This window comes from Eucyclogobius newberryi, unplaced genomic scaffold (genome assembly GCF_026437365.1).
Source record: "Eucyclogobius newberryi isolate DKJ021-1_F unplaced genomic scaffold, fEucNew1.0.hap1 SCAF_7, whole genome shotgun sequence".
NCBI classification, from domain to species: Eukaryota; Metazoa; Chordata; class Actinopteri; order Gobiiformes; family Gobiidae; genus Eucyclogobius; species Eucyclogobius newberryi.
Window position 1 is genome coordinate 4,660,910 of NW_027316389.1, and position 25,509 is coordinate 4,686,418.

General features: G+C 38.7%; 1 protein-coding gene across 1 annotated transcript in view; it reads right to left on the bottom strand.

Annotated features, from left to right (window-relative positions):
- poc1b (POC1 centriolar protein B) overlaps nt 1-25,509 on the bottom strand; it is a 103,771-nt gene that overhangs the window by 35,118 nt on the left and 43,144 nt on the right. Inside the window, exons 9-11 of the mRNA XM_072435584.1 lie at nt 24,164-24,751; nt 8,285-8,359; nt 7,300-7,379 (exon numbers count right to left, since the gene is read on the bottom strand). Of these exons, the coding sequence (XP_072291685.1) occupies nt 7,300-7,379; nt 8,285-8,359; nt 24,164-24,751 (743 nt within the window). The remainder of the gene's footprint in view (nt 1-7,299; nt 7,380-8,284; nt 8,360-24,163; nt 24,752-25,509) is intronic.

Below are 25,509 nucleotides of genomic sequence, written 5' to 3' on the forward strand. Positions count from 1 at the left end.
CACGGGGGCGAGTGGGCTTCACGGGGGCTTCACGGGGGCGAGTGGGCTTCACGGGGGCTTCACAGGGGCGAGTGGGCTTCATGGGGGCTTCACGGGGGCGAGTGGGCTTCATGGGGGCTTCACAGGGAGAGTGGGCTTCATGGGGGCTTCACAGGGGCGAGTGGGCTTCACGGGGGCGAGTTGGCTTCATGGGGGCTTCACAGGGAGAGTGGGCTTCACGGGGGCTTCACAGGGAGAGTGGGCTTCATGGGGGCTTCACAGGGAGAGTGGGCTTCACGGGGGCTTCAAAGGGAGAGTGGGCTTCATGGGGGCTTCACAGGGAGAGTGGGCTTCATGGGGGCTTCACGGGGGCGAGTGGGCTTCATGGGGGCTTCACAGGGAGAGTGGGCTTCATGGGGGCTTCACAGGGAGAGTGGGCTTCATGGGGGCTTCACAGGGGCGAGTGGGCTTCACGGGGGCTTCACGGGGGCGAGTGGGCTTCACGGGGGCTTCACGGGGGCGAGTGGGCTTCACGGGGGCTTCACAGGGGCGAGTGGGCTTCATGGGGGCTTCACGGGGGCGAGTGGGCTTCATGGGGGCTTCACGGGGCGCGTGGGCTTCACGGGGCGCGTGGGCTTCACAGGGGCGAGTGGGTTTCATGGGGGCTTCACAGGGAGGGTGGGCTTCATGGGGGCTTCACAGGGGCGAGTGGGCTTCATGGGGGATTCACAGGGGCGAGTGGGCTTCATGGGGGCTTCACGGGGGCGAGTGGGCTTCACAGGGGCGAGTTGGCTTCATGGGGGCTTCACAGGGGCGAGTGGGCTTCATGGGGGCTTCACAGGGGCGAGTGGGCTTCATGGGGGCTTCACAAGGAGGGTGGGCTTCATGGGGGCTTCACAGGGAGAGTGGGCTTCATGGGGGCTTCACAGGGAGAGTGGACTTCATGGGGGCTTCACAGGGAGAGTGGGCTTCATGGGGGCTTCACAGGGGCGAGTGGGCTTCATGGGGGCTTCACAGGGTCGAGTGGGCTTCACGGGGGCGAGTGGGCTTCACGGGGGCGAGTGGCTTCATGGGGGCTTCACGGGGGCGAGTGGGCTTCACGGGAGCTTCACAGGGGCGAGTGGGCTTCATGGGGGCTTCACAGGGGCGAGTGGTCTTCATGGGGGCTTCACAGGGGTGAGTGGGCTTCATGGGGGCTTCACGGGGGCTTCACGGGGAGAGTGGGCTTCATGGGGGCTTCACAGGGGCGAGTGTGCTTCATGGGGGCTTCACGGGGGCGAGTGGGCTTCCTGGGGGCTTCACAGGGGCAAGTGGGCTTCACGGGGGCTTCACAGGGGCGAGTGGGCTTCATGGGGGCTTCACAGGGGTGAGTGGGCTTCATGGGGGCTTCACGGGGGCTTCACGGGGAGAGTGGGCTTCATGGGGGCTTCACAGGGAGAGTGGGCTTCATGGGGGCTTCACAGGGAGAGTGGGCTTCATGGGGGCTTCACAGGGGCGAGTGGGCTTCATGGGGGCTTCACAGGGGCAAGTGGGCTTCACGGGGGCGAGTGGGCTTCACGGGGGCTTCACGGGGGCGAGTGGGCTTCATGGGGGCTTCACGGGGGCAAGTGGGCTTCACGGGGGCTTCACAGGGGCGAGTGGGCTTCATGAGGGCTTCACAGGGGCGAGTGGGCTTCATGGGGGCTTCACAGGGAGGGTGGGCTTCATGGGGGCTTCACAGGGGCGAGTGGGCTTCATGGGGGATTCACAGGGGCGAGTGGGCTTCATGGGGGCTTCACGGGGGCGAGTGGGCTTCACAGGGGCGAGTTGGCTTCATGGGGGCTTCACAGGGGCGAGTGGGCTTCATGGGGGCTTCACAGGGGCGAGTGGGCTTCATGGGGGCTTCAGAGGGGAGAGTGGGCTTCATGGGGGCTTCACAAGGAGAGTGGGCTTCATGGGGGCTTCACAGGGAGAGTGGGCTTCATGGGGGCTTCACAGGGAGAGTGGGCTTCATGGGGGCTTCACAGGGGCGAGTGGGCTTCATGGGGGCTTCACAGGGGTGAGTGGGCTTCATGGGGGCTTCACAGGGACGAGTGGGCTTCACGGGGGCTTCACAGGGAGGGTGGGCTTCACGGGGGCTTCACAGGGGCGAGTGGGCTTCATGGGGGCTTCACGGGGGCTAGTGGGCTTCATGGGGGCTTCACGGGGCGCGTGGGCTTCACGGGGCGCGTGGGCTTCACGGGGGCGAGTGGGTTTCATGGGGGCTTCACAGGGAGGGTGGGCTTCATGGGGGCTTCACAGGGGCGAGTGGGCTTCATGGGGGATTCACAGGGGCGAGTGGGCTTCATGGGGGCTTCACAGGGAGAGTGGGCTTCATGGGGGCTTCACGGGGGCGAGTGGGCTTCACGGGGGCGAGTGGGCTTCATGGGGGCTTCACAGGGGCGAGTGGGCTTCATGGGGGCTTCACGGGGGCGAGTGGGCTTCACGGGGGCGAGTTGGCTTCATGGGGGCTTCACAGGGGCGAGTGGGCTTCACGGGGGCTTCACGGGGGCGAGTGGGCTTCACGGGGGCTTCACAGGGGCGAGTGGGCTTCATGGGGGCTTCACGGGGGCGAGTGGGCTTCATGGGGGCTTCACGGGGCGCGTGGGCTTCACAGGGCGCGTGGGCTTCACAGGGGCGAGTGGGTTTCATGGGGGCTTCACAGGGAGGGTGGGCTTCATGGGGGCTTCACAGGGGCGAGTGGGCTTCATGGGGGATTCACAGGGGCGAGTGGGCTTCATGGGGGCTTCACGGGGGCGAGTGGGCTTCACAGGGGCGAGTTGGCTTCATGGGGGCTTCACAGGGGCGAGTGGGCTTCATGGGGGCTTCACAGGGGCGAGTGGGCTTCATGGGGGCTTCACAAGGAGAGTGGGCTTCATGGGGGCTTCACAGGGAGAGTGGGCTTCATGGGGGCTTCACAGGGAGAGTGGACTTCATGGGGGCTTCACAGGGAGAGTGGGCTTCATGGGGGCTTCACAGGGGCGAGTGGGCTTCATGGGGGCTTCACAGGGTCGAGTGGGCTTCACGGGGGCGAGTGGGCTTCACGGGGGCGAGTGGCTTCATGGGGGCTTCACGGGGGCGAGTGGGCTTCACGGGAGCTTCACAGGGGCGAGTGGGCTTCATGGGGGCTTCACAGGGGCGAGTGGTCTTCATGGGGGCTTCACAGGGGTGAGTGGGCTTCATGGGGGCTTCACGGGGGCTTCACGGGGAGAGTGGGCTTCATGGGGGCTTCACAGGGGCGAGTGTGCTTCATGGGGGCTTCACGGGGGCGAGTGGGCTTCCTGGGGGCTTCACAGGGGCAAGTGGGCTTCACGGGGGCTTCACAGGGGCGAGTGGGCTTCATGGGGGCTTCACAGGGGTGAGTGGGCTTCATGGGGGCTTCACGGGGGCTTCACGGGGAGAGTGGGCTTCATGGGGGCTTCACAGGGAGAGTGGGCTTCATGGGGGCTTCACAGGGAGAGTGGGCTTCATGGGGGCTTCACAGGGGCGAGTGGGCTTCATGGGGGCTTCACACGGGCAAGTGGGCTTCACGGGGGCGAGTGGGCTTCACGGGGGCTTCACGGGGGCGAGTGGGCTTCATGGGGGCTTCACGGGGGCAAGTGGGCTTCACGGGGGCTTCACAGGGGCGAGTGGGCTTCATGAGGGCTTCACAGGGGCGAGTGGGCTTCATGGGGGCTTCACAGGGAGGGTGGGCTTCATGGGGGCTTCACAGGGGCGAGTGGGCTTCATGGGGGATTCACAGGGGCGAGTGGGCTTCATGGGGGCTTCACGGGGGCGAGTGGGCTTCACAGGGGCGAGTTGGCTTCATGGGGGCTTCACAGGGGCGAGTGGGCTTCATGGGGGCTTCACAGGGGCGAGTGGGCTTCATGGGGGCTTCAGAGGGGAGAGTGGGCTTCATGGGGGCTTCACAAGGAGAGTGGGCTTCATGGGGGCTTCACAGGGAGAGTGGGCTTCATGGGGGCTTCACAGGGAGAGTGGGCTTCATGGGGGCTTCACAGGGGCGAGTGGGCTTCATGGGGGCTTCACAGGGGTAAGTGGGCTTCATGGGGGCTTCACAGGGACGAGTGGGCTTCACGGGGGCTTCACAGGGAGGGTGGGCTTCACGGGGGCTTCACAGGGGCGAGTGGGCTTCATGGGGGCTTCACGGGGGCTAGTGGGCTTCATGGGGGCTTCACGGGGCGCGTGGGCTTCACGGGGCGCGTGGGCTTCACGGGGGCGAGTGGGTTTCATGGGGGCTTCACAGGGAGGGTGGGCTTCATGGGGGCTTCACAGGGGCGAGTGGGCTTCATGGGGGATTCACAGGGGCGAGTGGGCTTCATGGGGGCTTCACAGGGAGAGTGGGCTTCATGGGGGCTTCACGGGGGCGAGTGGGCTTCACGGGGGCGAGTGGGCTTCATGGGGGCTTCACAGGGGCGAGTGGGCTTCATGGGGGCTTCACGGGGGCGAGTGGGCTTCACGGGGGCGAGTTGGCTTCATGGGGGCTTCACAGGGAGAGTGGGCTTCACGGGGGGTTCACAGGGAGAGTGGGCTTCATGGGGGCTTCACAGGGAGAGTGGGCTTCACGGGGGCTTCACAGGGAGAGTGGGCTTCATGGGGGCTTCACAGGGAGAGTGGGCTTCATGGGGGCTTCACGGGGGCGAGTGGGCTTCATGGGGGCTTCACAGGGAGAGTGGGCTTCATGGGGGCTTCACAGGGAGAGTGGGCTTCATGGGGGCTTCACAGGGGCGAGTGGGCTTCACGGGGGCTTCACGGGGGCGAGTGGGGTTCACGGGGGCTTCAAGGGGGCTTCACGGGGGCTTCATGGGGGCGAGTGGGCTTCATGGGGGCTTCATGGGGAATTCACGGGGGCTTCATGGGGGCTTCATGGGGGCTTCACGGAGGCTTCACGTGGGCTTCATGGGGGCTTCATGGGGGCGAGTGGGCTTCATGGGGGCGAGTGGGCTTCACGGGGGCGAGTGGGCTTCACGGTGGCTTCACAGGGGCGAGTGGGCTTCATGGGGGCTTCACGGGGGCTAGTGGGCTTCATGGGGGCTTCACGGGGCGCGTGGGCTTCACGGGGCGCGTGGGCTTCACGGGGGCGAGTGGGTTTCATGGGGGCTTCACAGGGAGGGTGGGCTTCATGGGGGCTTCACAGGGAGAGTATGCTTCATGGGGGCTTCACAGGGGCGAGTGGGCTTCATGGGGGCTTCACGGGGGCGAGTGGGCTTCACGGGGGCGAGTTGGCTTCATGGGGGCTTCACAGGGAGAGTGGGCTTCACGGGGGCTTCACAGGGAGAGTGGGCTTCATGGGGGCTTCACAGGGAGAGTGGGCTTCATGGGGGCTTCACGGGGGCGAGTGGGCTTCATGGGGGCTTCACAGGGAGAGTGGGCTTCATGGGGGCTTCACAGGGGCGAGTGGGCTTCACGGGGGCTTCACGGGGGCGAGTGGGCTTCACGGGGGCTTCACGGGGGCGAGTGGGCTTCATGGGGGCTTCACGGGGCGCGTGGGCTTCACGGGGCGCGTGGGCTTCACGGGGGCGAGTGGGCTTCATGGGGGCTTCACGGGGGCGAGTGGGCTTCACAGGGGCGAGTTGGCTTCATGGGGGCTTCACAGGGGCGAGTGGGCTTCATGGGGGCTTCACAGGGGCGACTGGGCTTCATGGGGGCTTCACAGGGAGAGTGGGCTTCATGGGGGCTTCACAGGGGCGAGTGGGCTTCATGGGGGCTTCACAGGGGCGAGTGGGCTTCACGGGGGCGAGTGGGCTTCACGGGGGCTTCACGGGGGCGAGTGGCTTCACGGGGGCTTCACAGGGGCGAGTGGGCTTCATGGGGGCTTCACAGGGGCGAGTGGGCTTCATGGGGGCTTCACAGGGGTGAGTGGGCTTCATGGGGGCTTCACGGGGGCTTCACGGGGAGAGTGGGCTTCATGGGGGCTTCACAGGGGCGAGTGTGCTTCATGGGGGCTTCACGGGGGCGAGTGGGCTTCCTGGGGGCTTCAGAGGGGCGAGTGGGCTTCACGGGGGCTTCACAGGGGCGAGTGGGCTTCATGGGGGCTTCACAGGGGTGAGTGGGCTTCATGGGGGCTTCACGGGGGCTTCACGGGGAGAGTGGGCTTCATGGGGGCTTCACAGGGAGAGTGGGCTTCATGGGGGCTTCACAGGGAGAGTGGGCTTCATGGGGGCTTCACAGGGAGAGTGGGCTTCACGGGGGCTTCACAGGGAGAGTGGGCTTCATGGGGGCTTCACGGGGGCGAGTGGGCTTCATGGGGGCTTCACAGGGAGAGTGGGCTTCATGGGGGCTTCACAGGGAGAGTGGGCTTCATGGGGGCTTCACGGGGGCGAGTGGGCTTCATGGTGGCTTCACAGGGAGAGTGGGCTTCATGGGGGCTTCACGGGGGCTTCACGGGGGAGAGTGGGCTTCATGGGGGCTTCACAGGGAGAGTGGGCTTCACGGGGGCTTCACAGGGAGAGTGGGCTTCACGGGGGCTTCAAAGGGAGAGTGGGCTTCATGGGGGCTTCACAGGGAGAGTGGGCTTCATGGGGGTTTCACAGGGAGAGTGGGCTTCACGGGGGCGAGTGGGCTTCATGGGGGCTTCACAGGGACAAGTGGGCTTCATGGGGGCTTCACAGGGGCGAGTGGGCTTCATGGGGGCTTCACGGGGGCGAGTGGGCTTCACTGGGGCTTCATGGGGGCTTCATGGGGGCGAGTGGGCTTCATGGGGAATTCACAGGGGTGAGTGGGCTTCATGGGGGCTTCACGGGGGCGAGTGGGCTTCATGGGGGCTTCACAGGGGCGAGTGGGCTTCATGGGGGCTTCACAGGGGCGAGTGGGCTTCATGGGGGCTTCACAGGGGTGAGTGGGCTTCATGGGGGCTTCACGGGGGCGAGTGGGCTTCATGGGGGCTTCACAGGGACGAGTGGGCTTCATGGGGGCTTCACAGGGGCGAGTGGGCTTCATGGGGGCTTCACAGGGGCGAGTGGGCTTCATGGGGGCTTCACAGGGAGAGTGGGCTTCATGGGGGCTTCACAGGGGCGAGTGGGCTTCACAGGGGGGAGTGGGCTTCATGGGGGCTTCACAGGGACGAGTGGGCTTCATGGGGGCTTCACAGGGGCGAGTGGGCTTCATGGGGGCTTCACAGGGAGAGTGGGCTTCACGGGGGCGAGTGGGCTTCACGGGGGCTTCACAGGGGCGAGTGGGCTTCATGAGGGCTTCACAGGGGCTTCACGGGGGCGCGTGGGCTTCATGGGAGCGTTCAGAGTCCTGGACTGGCACTACGCGCTGCCATGTGCACAGACCGCCAAAGTCAATTTGCACAAAAAATACAGACTGTCCAGTTCTGTCCAGTTCTCTGGTGATCTATTGCTCAGCAGGAACAGACCGACCATATTAGAGGAAATATCTCCCTGGAACATAAATTGGACAAAAACTCGGCACTAAAATGACTCTATATTTGTTACGCTTCGATATGGTACGTTTAATGGACAAATATTAGGCAAATGTGATTTTTATTTTTAGACTTTTTAACTGTGTTTCAGCTTTGTTCCCCTGTCAGTTTCCTCTGCTCCTGCTCTGAGCCTCCGTCACGTCTGATGGACAGATCTGGACGTCTCCTGAGCTGTTTTTAACTCCATAAAACGTCTCCAGACTCGTCCTACACCTGTGCGCTTGTGTTTATGTCCCTGTGGTAGTTCCCTCTGTTACCAGCAGATGGAGCGCTAACACTAAATCCTGATGAGGGAACGCCTGAGAGGAAGTCGTGTGGTGTTTCCAGTACAAACATTATTTTATTTCAAGCCAAGGCAAAGGAACAAGAGCGAGTTTAAAGGGCAAAAACAATACAAAAAATGCAGAATTTGTCCTTTTTGTTGTTTTAAAAGCTGATATTTTTGCAGAATCACCTTTTATTTTCACTAATTATTCCATGTTTTAGAAATCTGTTATGGTCCAACATTTAAAGCTTGAGGGCGCTGAAAAGGCCTGTGTTCACCTTCCCCGTAGCCCCGCCCACTGCTCGGTGTGTGTAGCTGTCACTCAACTCAAAGGCTCCAAACTCTGAACGGATTTCGAAGCTAAAATGATTTTCAACACCGAATAACAGAACTTTCTTTACGTTTTTTCCTCTAAAACTGTTCAGGAAAAGTACAATATATGATACTTCAAATCCAGTTCTGTTTCTAGTTTTTGAATCTGGTTTGACACGAGTTCAAAGATGTTAAAGTTCACGCTTTGCTTCAAACAAAGGGTGGTACAGGTGGACACGGCCCCCTGCTGGTCACATGCAGAGGTACGAGCAGAGGAAAAGTCTGACCTTAGAGCTGGACGAGGGTCCCATCTCCACCACGTGGGGGTCAGAGGTCATTGTGTCGGCCACAGCCTGACGGATCTGCAACAACACGACTGAATATTGCTCACGTTTTACTTCTAATATTAAGTATTTATACAGCATTTATGCAGTATTTATGCAGTATTTCTACAGTATTTCTACAGCATTTCTACAGCATTTATACAGCATTTACGCAGTATTTATGCAGTATTTATACAGTATTTATGCAGTATTTCTACAGCATTTCTACAGTATTTATACAGTATTTATGCAGTATTTCTACAGCATTTCTACAGCATTTCTACAGCATTTCTACAGTATTTATGCAGTATTTATGCAGTATTTATACAGCATTTATACAGCATTTATACAGCATTTACGCAGTATTTATGCAGTATTTATACAGTATTTATGCAGTATTTCTACAGCATTTCTACAGTATTTATACAGTATTTATGCAGTATTTATGCAGTATTTATACAGCATTTATACAGCATTTATACAGCATTTACGCAGTATTTATGCAGTATTTATACAGTATTTATGCAGTATTTCTACAGCATTTCTACAGTATTTATACAGTATTTATGCAGTATTTATGCAGTATTTATACAGCATTTATACAGCATTTATACAGCATTTACGCAGTATTTATGCAGTATTTATACAGTATTTATGCAGTATTTATGCAGTATTTATACAGTATTTATGCAGTATTTCTACAGCATTTACGCAGTATTTACGCAGTATTTATACAGCATTTATACAGCATTTACGCAGTATTTATGCAGTATTTATACAGTATTTATGCAGTATTTCTACAGCATTTCTACAGCATTTCTACAGCATTTCTACAGCATTTACGCAGTATTTATGCAGTATTTATACAGTATTTATGCAGTATTTCTACAGCATTTCTACAGTATTTATACAGTATTTATGCAGTATTTATGCAGTATTTATACAGCATTTATACAGTATTTATACAGCATTTACGCAGTATTTATGCAGTATTTATACAGCATTTATACAGCATTTACGCAGTATTTATGCAGTATTTATACAGTATTTATGCAGTATTTCTACAGCATTTCTACAGCATTTCTACAGCATTTCTACAGCATTTATGCAGTATTTATGCAGTATTTATACAGCATTTATACAGCATTTATACAGCATTTACGCAGTATTTATGCAGTATTTATACAGTATTTATGCAGTATTTCTACAGCATTTCTACAGCATTTCTACAGCATTTATGCAGTATTTATGCAGTATTTATGCAGTATTTATATAGTATTTATACAGCATTTATACAGCATTTACACAGTATTTATGCAGTATTTCTACAGTATTTATACAGTATTTAAACAGCATTTATGCAGTATTTATTAAGTATTTATAAAGTATTTATACAGTATTTATACAGTATTTATGCAGTATTTATGCAGTATTTCTACAGTATTTATGCAGTATTTATGCAGTATTTATACAGTATTTAAACAGCATTTATGCAGTATTTATTAAGTATTTATAAAGTATTTATACAGTATTTATACAGTATTTATACAGCATTTATACAGCATTTATGCAGTATTTATAAAGTATTTATACAGTATTTATACAGTATTTATGCAGTATTTATAAAGTATTTATACAGTATCTATAAAGTATTTATACAGTATTTATACAGTATTTATGCAGCATTTATAAAGTATTTATACAGTATTTATACAGCATTTATACAGTATTTATAAAGTATTTATGCAGTATTTATGCAGCATTTATAAAGTATTTATACAGCATTTATGCAGTATTTATAAAGTATTTATACAGTATTTATACAGTATTTATGCAGTATTTATACAGCATTTATGCAGTATTTATAAAGTATTTATGCAGTATTTATACAGCATTTATACAGCATTTATGGAGTATTTATACAGTATTTATACAGTATTTATGCAGTATTTATGCAGTATTTCTACAGCATTTATACAGTATTTATGCAGTATTTATACAGCATTTATGCAGTATTTCTACAGCATTTATACAGTATTTATACAGCATTTATACAGCATTTATGCAGCATTTATACAGTATTTATACAGTATTTATACAGTATTTATGCAGTATTTATGCGCATTAACGCAGCATTTATGCAGCATTTATGCAGCATTTATCCAGTATTTATACAGTATTCATACAGTATTTGTACAGTATTTATACAGCATTTATGCAGTATTTATAAAGTATTTATACAGTATTTATGCAGTATTTATACAGCATTTCTACAGCATTTATGCAGTATTTATGCAGTATTTATACAGCATTTCTACAGCATTTATGCAGTATTTATAAAGTATTTATACAGTATTTATACAGTATTTATGCAGCATTTATGCAGCATTTATGCAGTATTTATAAAGTATTTATACAGTATTTATGCAGCATTTATAAAGTATTTATACAGTATTTATACAGTATTTATACAGCATTTATGCAGTATTTATAAAGTATTTATACAGTATTTATACAGTATTTATGCAGTATTTATACAGCATTTATGCAGTATTTATAAAGTATTTATACAGTATTTATACAGCATTTATGCAGTATTTATGCAGTATTTATAAAGTATTTATACAGTATTTATACAGTATTTATGCAGTATTTATGCAGTATTTATGCAGTATTTATAAAGTATTTATACAATATTTATACGGCATTTATACGGCATTTATGCAGTATTTATAAAGTATTTATACAGTATTTATACTGTATTTATGCAGTATTTATAAAATATTTATACAGTATTTATGCAGTATTTATGCAGTATTTATGCAGTATTTATACAGTATTTATACAGTATTTATACAGCATTCATGCAGTATTTATACAGTATTTATACAGTATTTATACAGTATTTATGCAGTATTTATGCAGTATTTATGCAGTATTTATAAAGTATTTATACAGTATTTATACAGTATTTATGCAGTATTTATGCAGTATTTATACAGTATTTATGCAGTATTTATGCAGTATTTATACAGTATTTATGCAGTATTTATAAAATATTCATACAGTATTTATACAGTATTTATAAAGTATTTATACAGTATTTATACAGTATTTATGCAGTATTTATAAAGTATTTATAAAGTATTTATACAGTATTTATACAGTATTTATACAGTATTTATACAGTACTTATACAGCATTCATGCAGTATTTATACAGTATTTATACAGTATTTATGCAGTATTTATAAAGTATTTATACAGTATTTATACAGTATTTATGCAGTATTTATAAAGTATTTATACAGTATTTATACAGTATTTATACAGTATTTATGCAGCATTTATACAGTATTTATACAGTATTTATACAGTATTTATACAGCAATTGCTAAAGTATTTATACAGTATTTATGCAGTATTCATAAAGTATTTATACAGCATTTATACAGCATTTATACAGCATTTATACAGTATTTATACAGCATTTATGCAGTATTTATGCAGTATTTATAAAGTATTTATACAGCATTTATACGGCATTTATGCAGTATTTATAAAGTATTCATACAGTATTTATACAGTATTTATGCAGTATTTATGCAGTATTTATACAGTATTTATGCAGTATTTATGCAGTATTTATGCAGTATTTATAAAGTATTTATACAATATTTATACGGCATTTATACGGCATTTATGCAGTATTTATAAAGTATTTATACAGTATTTATACTGTATTTATGCAGTATTTATAAAATATTTATACAGTATTTATGCAGTATTTATGCAGTATTTATGCAGTATTTATACAGTATTTATACAGTATTTATACAGCATTCATGCAGTATTCATGCAGTATTTATACAGTATTTATACAGTATTTATACAGTATTTATGCAGTATTTATGCAGTATTTATAAAGTATTTATAAAGTATTTATACAGTATTTATACAGTATTTATGCAGTATTTATGCAGTATTTATACAGTATTTATACAGTATTTATGCAGAATTTATAAAATATTCATACAGTATTTATACAGTATTTATAAAGTATTTATACAGTATTTATACAGTATTTATGCAGTATTTATGCAGTATTTATACAGTATTTATGCAGTATTTATAAAATATTCATACAGTATTTATACAGTATTTATAAAGTATTTATACAGTATTTATACAGTATTTATGCAGTATTTATAAAGTATTTATAAAGTATTTATACAGTATTTATACAGTATTTATACAGTATTTATACAGTACTTATACAGCATTCATGCAGTATTTATACAGTATTTATACAGTATTTATGCAGTATTTATAAAGTATTTATACAGTATTTATACAGTATTTATAAAGTATTTATACAGTATTTATACAGTATTTATACAGTATTTATGCAGCATTTATACAGTATTTATACAGTATTTATACAGTATTTATACAGCAATTGCTAAAGTATTTATACAGTATTTATGCAGTATTCATAAAGTATTTATACAGCATTTATACAGCATTTATACAGCATTTATACAGTATTTATACAGTATTTATGCAGTATTTATAAAGTATTTATACAGTATTCATGCAGCATTTATACAGCATTTATGGAGTATTTATACAGTATTTATACAGTATTTATGCAGTATTTCTACAGCATTTCTACAGCATTTATACAGTATTTATGCAGTATTTATACAGCATTTATACAGCATTTATACAGCATTTATGGAGTATTTATACAGTATTTATACAGTATTTATGCAGTATTTATGCAGTATTTCTACAGCATTTATACAGTATTTATGCAGTATTTCTACAGCATTTATACAGCATTTATGCAGTATTTATACAGCATTTATACAGCATTTATGCAGCATTTATAAAGTATTTATACAGTATTTATACAGTATTTATACAGTATTTATAGTATTTATGCAGTATTTATGCAGCATTTATATAGTATTTATACAGTATTTATAAAGTATTTATACAGTATTTATACAGCATTTATACAGCATTTATGCAGTATTTATAAAGTATTTATACAGTTTTCATGCAGCATTTATGCAGCATTTATACAGTATTTATACCAGCATTTATAAAGTATTTATACAGTATTTATGCAGTATTTATAAAGTATTTATACAGCATTTATACAGCATTTATAAAGTATTTATACAGTATTTATGCAGTATTTATAAAGTATTTATACAGTAATTATAAAGTATTTATAAAGTATTTATACAGTATTTATACAGCATTTATACAGTATTTATGCAGTATTTATGCAGTATTTATGCAGTATTTATAAAGTATTTATAAAGTATTTATACAGTATTTATGCAGTATTTCTACAGCATTTCTACAGTATTTATACAGTATTTATGCAGTATTTCTACAGCATTTCTACAGCATTTCTACAGCATTTCTACAGTATTTATGCAGTATTTATGCAGTATTTATACAGCATTTATACAGCATTTATACAGCATTTACGCAGTATTTATGCAGTATTTATACAGTATTTATGCAGCATTTATGCAGTATTTCTACAGCATTTCTACAGTATTTATACAGTATTTATGCAGTATTTATGCAGTATTTATGCAGTATTTCTACAGCATTTCTACAGTATTTATACAGTATTTATGCAGTATTTATGCAGTATTTATACAGCATTTATACAGCATTTATACAGCATTTACGCAGTATTTATACAGCATTTATACAGCATTTACGCAGTATTTATGCAGTATTTATACAGCATTTCTACAGCATTTACGCAGTATTTATGCAGTATTTATACAGTATTTATGCAGTATTTCTACAGCATTTCTACAGTATTTATACAGTATTTATGCAGTATTTATGCAGTATTTATACAGCATTTATACAGCATTTATACAGCATTTACGCAGTATTTATACAGCATTTATACAGCATTTACGCAGTATTTATGCAGTATTTATACAGCATTTATACAGCATTTACGCAGTATTTATGCAGTATTTCTACAGTATTTATGCAGTATTTCTACAGCATTTCTACAGTATTTATACAGTATTTATGCAGTATTTATGCAGTATTTATACAGCATTTATACAGCATTTATACAGCATTTACGCAGTATTTATGCAGTATTTATACAGCATTTCTACAGCATTTACGCAGTATTTATGCAGTATTTATACAGTATTTATGCAGTATTTCTACAGCATTTCTACAGTATTTATACAGTATTTATGCAGTATTTATGCAGTATTTATACAGCATTTATACAGCATTTATACAGCATTTACGCAGTATTTATACAGCATTTATACAGCATTTACGCAGTATTTATGCAGTATTTATACAGCATTTATACAGCATTTACGCAGTATTTATGCAGTATTTATACAGTATTTATGCAGTATTTCTACAGCATTTCTACAGCATTTCTACAGCATTTATACAGCATTTATGCAGCATTTACGCAGTATTTATGCAGTATTTATACAGTATTTATGCAGTATTTCTACAGCATTTCTACAGCATTTACACAGTATTTATGCAGTATTTCTACAGTATTTATACAGTATTTAAACAGCATTTATGCAGTATTTATTAAGTATTTATAAAGTATTTATACAGTATTTATACAGTATTTATGCAGTATTTATGCAGTATTTCTACAGTATTTATGCAGTATTTATGCAGTATTTATACAGTATTTAAACAGCATTTATGCAGTATTTATTAAGTATTTATAAAGTATTTATACAGTATTTATACAGTATTTATACAGCATTTATACAGCATTTATGCAGTATTTATAAAGTATTTATACAGTATTTATACAGTATTTATGCAGTATTTATAAAGTATTTATACAGTATTTATACAGCATTTATACAGTATCTATAAAGTATTTATACAGTATTTATACAGCATTTATACAGTATTTATAAAGTATTTATACAGTATTTATACAGCATTTATACAGTATTTATAAAGTATTTATGCAGTATTTATACAGCATTTATACAGCATTTATAAAGTATTTATACAGTATTTATACAGCATTTATACAGTATTTATAAAGTATTTATGCAGTATTTATGCAGCATTTATAAAGTATTTATACAGAATTTATGCAGTATTTATAAAGTATTTATACAGTATTTATACAGTATTTATGCAGTATTTATACAGCATTTATGCAGTATTTATAAAGTATTTATGCAGTATTTATACAGCATTTATACAGCATTTATGGAGTATTTATACAGTATTTATACAGTATTTATGCAGTATTTATGCAGTATTTCTACAGCATTTATACAGTATTTATGCAGTATTTATACAGCATTTATGCAGTATTTCTACAGCATTTATACAGTATTTATACAGCATTTATACAGCATTTATGCAGCATTTATAAAGTATTTATACAGTATTTATACAGTATTTATACAGTATTTATGCAGTATTTATGCGCATTAACGCAGCATTTATGCAGCATTTATGCAGCATTTATCCAGTATTTATACAGTATTCATACAGTATTTGTACAGTATTTATACAGCATTTATGCAGTATTTATAAAGTATTTATACAGTATTTATGCAGTATTTATACAGCATTTCTACAGCATTTATGCAGTATTTATGCAGTATTTATACAGCATTTCTACAGCATTTATGCAGTATTTATAAAGTATTTATACAGTATTTATACAGTATTTATGCAGCATTTATGCAGCATTTATGCAGTATTTATAAAGTATTTATACAGTATTTTTGCAGTATTTATACAGCATTTATGCAGTATTTATAAAGTATTTATACAGTATTTATGCAGCATTTATAAAGTATTTATACAGTATTTATACAGTATTTATACAGCATTTATGCAGTATTTATAAAGTATTTATACAGTATTTATACAGTATTTATGCAGTATTTATACAGCATTTATGCAGTATTTATAAAGTATTTATACAGTATTTATACAGCATTTATGCAGTATTTATGCAGTATTTATAAAGTATTTATACAGCATTTATACGGCATTTATGCAGTATTTATAAAGTATTCATACAGTATTTATACAGTATTTATGCAGTATTTATGCAGTATTTATACAGTATTTATGCAGTATTTATGCAGTATTTATAAAGTATTTATACAATATTTATACGGCATTTATACGGCATTTATGCAGTATTTATAAAATATTTATACAGTATTTATACTGTATTTATGCAGTATTTATAAAATATTTATACAGTATTTATGCAGTATTTATGCAGTATTTATGCAGTATTTATACAGTATTTATACAGTATTTATACAGCATTCATGCAGTATTCATGCAGTATTTATACAGTATTTATACAGTATTTATACAGTATTTATGCAGTATTTATGCAGTATTTATAAAGTATTTATAAAGTATTTATACAGTATTTATACAGTATTTATGCAGTATTTATGCAGTATTTATACAGTATTTATACAGTATTTATGCAGAATTTATAAAATATTCATACAGTATTTATACAGTATTTATAAAGTATTTATACAGTATTTATACAGTATTTATGCAGTATTTATAAAGTATTTATACAGTATTTATGCAGTATTTATGCAGTATTTATACGGTATTTATGCAGTATTTATAAAATATTCATACAGTATTTATACAGTATTTATAAAGTATTTATACAGTATTTATACAGTATTTATGCAGTATTTATAAAGTATTTATAAAGTATTTATACAGTATTTATACAGTATTTATACAGTATTTATACAGTACTTATACAGCATTCATGCAGTATTTATACAGTATTTATACAGTATTTATGCAGTATTTATAAAGTATTTATACAGTATTTATACAGTATTTATGCAGTATTTATAAAGTATTTATGCAGTATTTATACAGTATTTATACAGTATTTATACAGTATTTATACAGTATTTATACAGTATTTATGCAGTATTTATAAAGTATTTATAAAGTATTTATACAGTATTTATACAGTATTTATGCAGTATTTATACAGTATTTATACAGTATTTATAAAGTATTTATACAGTATTTATGCAGTATTTATAAAGTATTTATACAGTATTTATGCAGTATTTATGCAGTATTTATACAGTATTTATGCAGTATTTATAAAATATTCATACAGTATTTATACAGTATTTATAAAGTATTTATACAGTATTTATACAGTATTTATGCAGTATTTATAAAGTATTTATACAGTATTTATACAGTATTTATACAGTACTTATACAGCATTCATGCAGTATTTATACAGTATTTATACAGTATTTATGCAGTATTTATAAAGTATTTATACAGTATTTATACAGTATTTATGCAGTATTTATAAAGTATTTATACAGTATTTATACAGTATTTATACAGTATTTATGCAGCATTTATACAGTATTTATACAGTATTTATACAGTATTTATACAGCAATTGCTAAAGTATTTATACAGTATTTATGCAGTATTCATAAAGTATTTATACAGCATTTATACAGCATTTATACAGCATTTATACAGTATTTATGCAGTATTTATAAAGTATTTATACAGTATTTATGCAGCATTTATACAGCATTTATGGAGTATTTATACAGTATTTATACAGTATTTATGCAGTATTTCTACAGCATTTCTACAGCATTTATACAGTATTTATGCAGTATTTATACAGCATTTATACAGCATTTATACAGCATTTATGGAGTATTTATACAGTATTTATACAGTATTTATGCAGTATTTATGCAGTATTTCTACAGCATTTATACAGTATTTATGCAGTATTTCTACAGCATTTATACAGTATTTATGCAGTATTTCTACAGCATTTATACAGCATTTATGCAGTATTTATACAGCATTTATACAGCATTTATGCAGCATTTATAAAGTATTTATACAGTATTTATACAGTATTTATACAGTATTTATAGTATTTATGCAGTATTTATGCAGCATTTATATAGTATTTATACAGTATTTATAAAGTATTTATACAGTATTTATACAGCATTTATACAGCATTTATGCAGCATTTATACAGTATTTATACCAGCATTTATAAAGTATTTATACAGTTTTCATGCAGCATTTATGCAGCATTTATACAGTATTTATACCAGCATTTATAAAGTATTTATACAGTATTTATGCAGTATTTATAAAGTATTTATACAGTATTTATGCAGTATTTATAAAGTATTTATACAGTATTTATAAAGTATTTATAAAGTATTTATACAGCATTTATACAGTATTTATGCAGTATTTATGCAGTATTTATGCAGTATTTATAAAGTATTTATAAAGTATTTATACAGTATTTATACAGTATTTATACAGTATTTATGCAGTATTTCTACAGTATTTATGCAGCATTTATGCAGTATTTATACAGTATTTATACAGCATTTATGCAGTATTTATACAGCATTTATGCAGCATTTATGCAGTATTTATACAGTATTTATACAGCATTTATGGAGTATTTATACAGTATTTATACAGTATTTATGCAGTATTTATGCAGTATTTCTACAGCATTTCTACAGTATTTATACAGCATTTATGCAGCATTTATGCAGTATTTATACAGTATTTATGCAGTATTTATACAGTATTTATGCAGTATTTATACAGTATTTATGCAGTATTTATAAAGTATTTATACAGCATTTATACAGCATTTATAAAGTATTTATACAGTATTTATGCAGTATTTATAAAGTATTTACAGTATTTATAAAGTATTTATAAAGTATTTATAAAGTATTTATACAGCATTTATACAGTATTTATGCAGTATTTATGCAGTATTTATGCAGTATTTATGCAGTATTTATAAAGTATTTATACAGTATTTATACAGTATTTATACAGTATTTATACAGTATTTATACAGTATTTATGCAGCATTTATGCAGTATTTATACAGTATTTATACAGCATTTATGGAGTATTTATACAGTATTTATACAGTATTTATGCAGTATTTATGCAGTATTTATACAGTATTTATGCAGTATTTATACAGCATTTATGCAGCATTTATGCAGTATTTATACAGTATTTATGCAGTATTTATGCAGTATTTCTACAGCATTTATACAGTATTTATGCAGTATTTATACAGCATTTATACAGCATTTATGCAGTATTTATACAGCATTTATGCAGTATTTCTACAGCATTTATACAGTATTTATACAGTATTTAAACAGCATTTATGCAGCATTTATGCAGCATTTATACAGTATTTATACAGTATTTATACAGTATTTATACAGTATTTATACAGTATTTATAAAGTATTTATACAGTATTTATACAGCATTTATACAGCATTTATGCAGTATTTATAAAGTATTTATACAGCATTTATACAGCATTTATGCAGTATTTATAAAGTATTTATACAGCATTTATACAGCATTTATGCAGTATTTATAAAGTATTTATACAGCATTTATACAGTATTTATACAGTATTTATACAGCATTTATGGAGTATTTATACAGTATTTATACAGTATTTATGCAGTATTTATGCAGTATTTCTACAGCATTTATACAGTATTTATGCAGTATTTATACAGCATTTATACAGCATTTATGCAGTATTTATACAGCATTTATGCAGTATTTCTACAGCATTTATACAGTATTTATACAGTATTTAAACAGCATTTATGCAGCATTTATAAAGTATTTATACAGTATTTATACAGTATTTATACAGCATTTATACAGCATTTATGCAGTATTTATACAGTATTTATAAAGTATTTATACAGTATTTATACAGCATTTATACAGCATTTATGCAGTATTTATACAGTATTTATAAAGTATTTATACAGTATTTATAAAGTATTTATACAGCATTTATACAGCATTTATGCAGTATTTATAAAGTATTTATGCAGCATTTATATAGTATTTATACAGTATTTATAAAGTATTTATACAGTATTTATACAGCATTTATACAGCATTTATGCAGTATTTATAAAGTATTTATACAGCATTTATACAGCATTTATGCAGTATTTATAAAGTATTTATACAGTTTTCATGCAGCATTTATGTGCATTAATGCAGCATTTATGCAGCATTTATACAGTATTTATACAGTATTTATGCAGTATTTATAAAGTATTTATACAGCATTTATACAGCATTTATACAGCATTTATAAAGTATTTATACAGTATTTATGCAGTATTTATAAAGTATTTATACAGTATTTATGCAGCATTTATAAAGTATTTATACAGTATTTATGCAGTATTTATACAGTATTTATACAGCATTTATAAAGTATTTATACAGTATTTATAAAGTATTTATAAAGTATTTATACAGTATTTATACAGTATTTATACAGTATTAATGCAGTATTTATGCGCATTAATGCAGCATTTATGCAGTATTTATACAGCATTTATGCAGTATTTCTACAGCATTTATACAGTATTTATACAGTATTTAAACAGCATTTATGCAGCATTTATAAAGTATTTATACAGTATTTATACAGTATTTATAAAGTATTTATACAGTATTTATACAGCATTTATACAGCATTTATGCAGTATTTATACAGTATTTATAAAGTATTTATGCAGTATTTCTACAGCATTTATACAGTATTTATGCAGTATTTATACAGCATTTATACAGCATTTATGCAGTATTTATACAGCATTTATGCAGTATTTCTACAGCATTTATACAGTATTTATACAGTATTTAAACAGCATTTATGCAGCATTTATAAAGTATTTATACAGTATTTATACAGTATTTATACAGTATTTATACAGTATTTATAAAGTATTTATACAGTATTTATACAGCATTTATACAGCATTTATGCAGTATTTATACAGTATTTATAAAGTATTTATACAGTATTTATAAAGTATTTATACAGCATTTATACAGCATTTATGCAGTATTTATAAAGTATTTATGCAGCATTTATATAGTATTTATACAGTATTTATACAGTATTTATACAGCATTTATACAGCATTTATGCAGTATTTATAAAGTATTTATACAGCATTTATACAGCATTTATGCAGTATTTATAAAGTATTTATACAGTTTTCATGCAGCATTTATGTGCATTAATGCAGCATTTATGCAGCATTTATACAGTATTTATACAGTATTTATGCAGTATTTATAAAGTATTTATACAGCATTTATACAGCATTTATACAGCATTTATAAAGTATTTATACAGTATTTATGCAGTATTTATAAAGTATTTATACAGTATTTATGCAGCATTTATAAAGTATTTATACAGTATTTATGCAGTATTTATACAGTATTTATACAGCATTTATAAAGTATTTATACAGTATTTATAAAGTATTTATAAAGTATTTATACAGTATTTATAAAGTATTTATACAGCATTTATGCAGCATTTATACAGTATTTATACAGTATTTATGCAGTATTTATGCAGTATTTATAAAATATTTATACAGTATTTATACAGTATTTATGCAGTATTTATGCAGTATTTATGCAGTATTTATACAGTATTTATACAGTATTTATGCAGTATTTATGCGCATTAATGCAGCATTTATGCAGTATTTATGCAGTATTTATAAAATATTTATACAGTATTTATACAGTATTTATACGGCATTTATGCAGTATTTATAAAGTATTTATACAGTATTTATGCGCATTAAAGCAGCATTTATACAGCATTTATGCAGTATTTATGCAGTATTTATGCAGTATTTATGCAGTATTTATACAGTATTTATACGGCATTTATGCAGTATTTATAAAGTATTTATACAGTATTTATACAGTATTTATACAGTATTTATGCGCATTAATGCAGCATTTATGCAGCATTTATGCAGTATTTATACAGTATTTATGCAGCATTTATGCAGTATTTATACAGTATTTATACAGCATTTATGCAGCATTAATGCAGTATTTATGCAGTATTTATGCAGTATTTATACAGTATTTATGCAGTATTTCTACAGCATTTATACAGCATTTATGCAGTATTTATACAGTATTTATACAGCATTTATGCAGTATTTCTACAGCATTTATGCAGTATTTATGCGCATTAATGCAGTATTTATGCAGCATTTATGCGGTATTTATACAGTATTTATACAGCATTTATGCAGCATTAATGCAGTATTTATACAGTATTTATAAAGTATTTATACAGTATTTATGCAGTATTTATGCAGTATTTATAAAGTATTTATACAGTATTTATACAGTATTTATGCAGTATTTCTACAGCATTTATACAGCATTTATGCAGCATTTATACAGCATTTATACAGCATTTATGCAGTATTTATGCAGTATTTATGCAGTATTTCTACAGCATTTATACAGCATTTATGCAGCATTTATGCAGGATTTATGCAGTATTTATGCAGTATTTATGCAGTATTTATACAGTATTTATAAAGTATTTATACAGCATTTATGCAGTATTTATGCAGTATTTCTACAGCATTTATACAGCATTTATGCAGCATTTATGCAGTATTTATGCAGGATTTATGCAGTATTTATGCAGTATTTATGCAGTATTTATAAAATATTTATACAGTATTTATACAGTATTTATGCAGTATTTATGCAGTATTTATGCAGTATTTATGCAGTATTTATACAGTATTTATACAGTATTTATGCAGTATTTATGCAGTATTTATGCGCATTAATGCAGCATTTATGCAGCATTTATGCAGCATTTATGCAGTATTTATACAGTATTTATACAGTATTTATGCAGTATTTATGCAGTATTTATAAAATTTTAATACAGTATTTATACAGCATTTATACGGCATTTATGCAGTATTTATACAGTATTTATACAGTATTTATGCGCATTAATGCAGCATTTATGCAGCATTTATGCAGTATTTATACAGTATTTATGCGCATTAATGCAGCATTTATGCAGCATTTATGCAGTATTTATACAGTATTTATACAGTATTTATGCAGTATTTATAAAGTATTTATACAGTATTTATGCAGCATTTATAAAGTATTTATACAGTATTTATACAGTATTTATGCAGTATTTATACAGTATTTATACAGTATTTATACAGTATTTATACAGTATTTATACAGCATTTATGCAGCATTTATGCAGTATTTATAAAGTATTTATGCAGCATTTATAAAGTATTTATAAAGTATTTATACAGTATTTATACAGTATTTATGCAGTATTTATACAGTATTTATACAGTATTTATACAGTATTTATACAGTATTTATGCAGCATTTATACAGCATTTATAAAGTATTTATACAGTATTTCTACAGCATTTATACAGCATTTATGCAGTATTTATACAGTATTTATACAGCATTTATGCAGTATTTATGCAGTATTTATGCAGTATTTCTACAGCATTTATGCAGCATTTATGCGCATTAATGCAGCATTTATACAGTATTTATAAAGTATTTATACAGCATTTATGCAGTATTTATGCAGTATTTATGCAGTATTTATGCAGTATTTATACAGTATTTATACAGCATTTATGCAGCATTAATGCAGTATTTATACAGTATTTATGCAGCATTAATGCAGCATTAATGCAGTATTTATGCAGTATTTATACAGTATTTATACAGTATTTATACAGTATTTATGCAGTATTAATGCAGTATTTTTTCAGTATTTTAGGAGTTATTTTTGGTGACAGAGAAGACAGTGGACCGTATGTTCCCGGACTCGCCCGTATGTCCCCGGACTCGCCCGTATGTCCCCGGACTCGCCCGTATGTCCCCGGACTCGCCCGTATGTCCCCGGACTCACCCGTATGTCCCCGGACTCGCCCGTATGTGCCTTGTATGTCCCGGACTCGCCCTATGTCCCCGGACTCGCCCGTATGTCCCCGGACTCGCCCGTATGTGCCTTGTATGTCCCGGACTCGCCCGTATGTCCCCGGACTCGCCCGTATGTCCCCGGACTCGCCCGTATGTGCCTTGTATGTCCCCGGACTGGCCCATATGTGCCTTGTATATCCTCGGACTCGCCCGTATGTCCTCGGACTCGCCCGTATGTCCTCGGACTCGCCCGTATGTCCTCGGACTCGCCCGTATGTCCCCGGACTCGCCCGTATGTCCCCGGACTCACCAGTATGTCCCTGGACTCGCCCGTATGTCCCCGGACTCACCAGTATGGACTCGGGCCGGTGCTGGTGGGCCGATCGGGGGTGGATGTCGGTGAGATGCGGTGCTGGGTCCGGAGTCGTTCTTCTCGTGTGTTTCTGAAGCATTTCCTGGTAACAAACACGGTCGAAGTTTGTCCTCCACAACAGCACCTGAAATGCACACGTGGCAGTGGGTCTAAAACTGCAGCTTTTACCCGGACACGTGGCAGTGGGTCTAAAACTGCAGCTTTGACCCGGACACGTGGCAGTGGGTCTAAAACTGCAGCTTTGACCCGGACACGTGGCAGTGGGTCTAAAACTGCAGCTTTGACCCGGACACGTGGCAGTGGGTCTAAAACTGCAGCTTTGACCCGGACACGTGGCAGTGGGTCTAAAACTGCAGCTTTGACCGGGACACGTGGCAGTGGGTCTAAAACTGCAGCTTTGACCCGGACACGTGGCAGTGGGTCTAAAACTGCAGCTTTGACCCGGACACGTGGCAGTGGGTCTGAAACTGCAGCTTTGACCCGGACACGTGGCAGTGGGTCTGAAACTGCAGCTTTGACCCGGACACGTGGCAGTGGGTCTGAAACTGCAGCTTTGACCCGGACACGTGGCAGTGGGTCTGAAACTGCAGCTTTGACCCGGACACGTGGCAGTGGGTCTGAAATTGCAGCTTTGACCCAGACACGTGGCAGTGGGTCTGAAACTGCAGCTTTGACCCGGACACGTGGCAGTGGGTCTGAAACTGCAGCTTTGACCGGGACACGTGGCAGTGGGTCTGTAACTGCAGCTTTGACCCAGACACGTGGCAGTGGGTCTGAAACTGCAGCTTTGACCCGGACACGTGGCAGTGGGTCTGTAACTGCAGCTTTGACCCGGACACGTGGCAGTGGGTCTGTAACTGCAGCTTTGACCCAGACACGTGG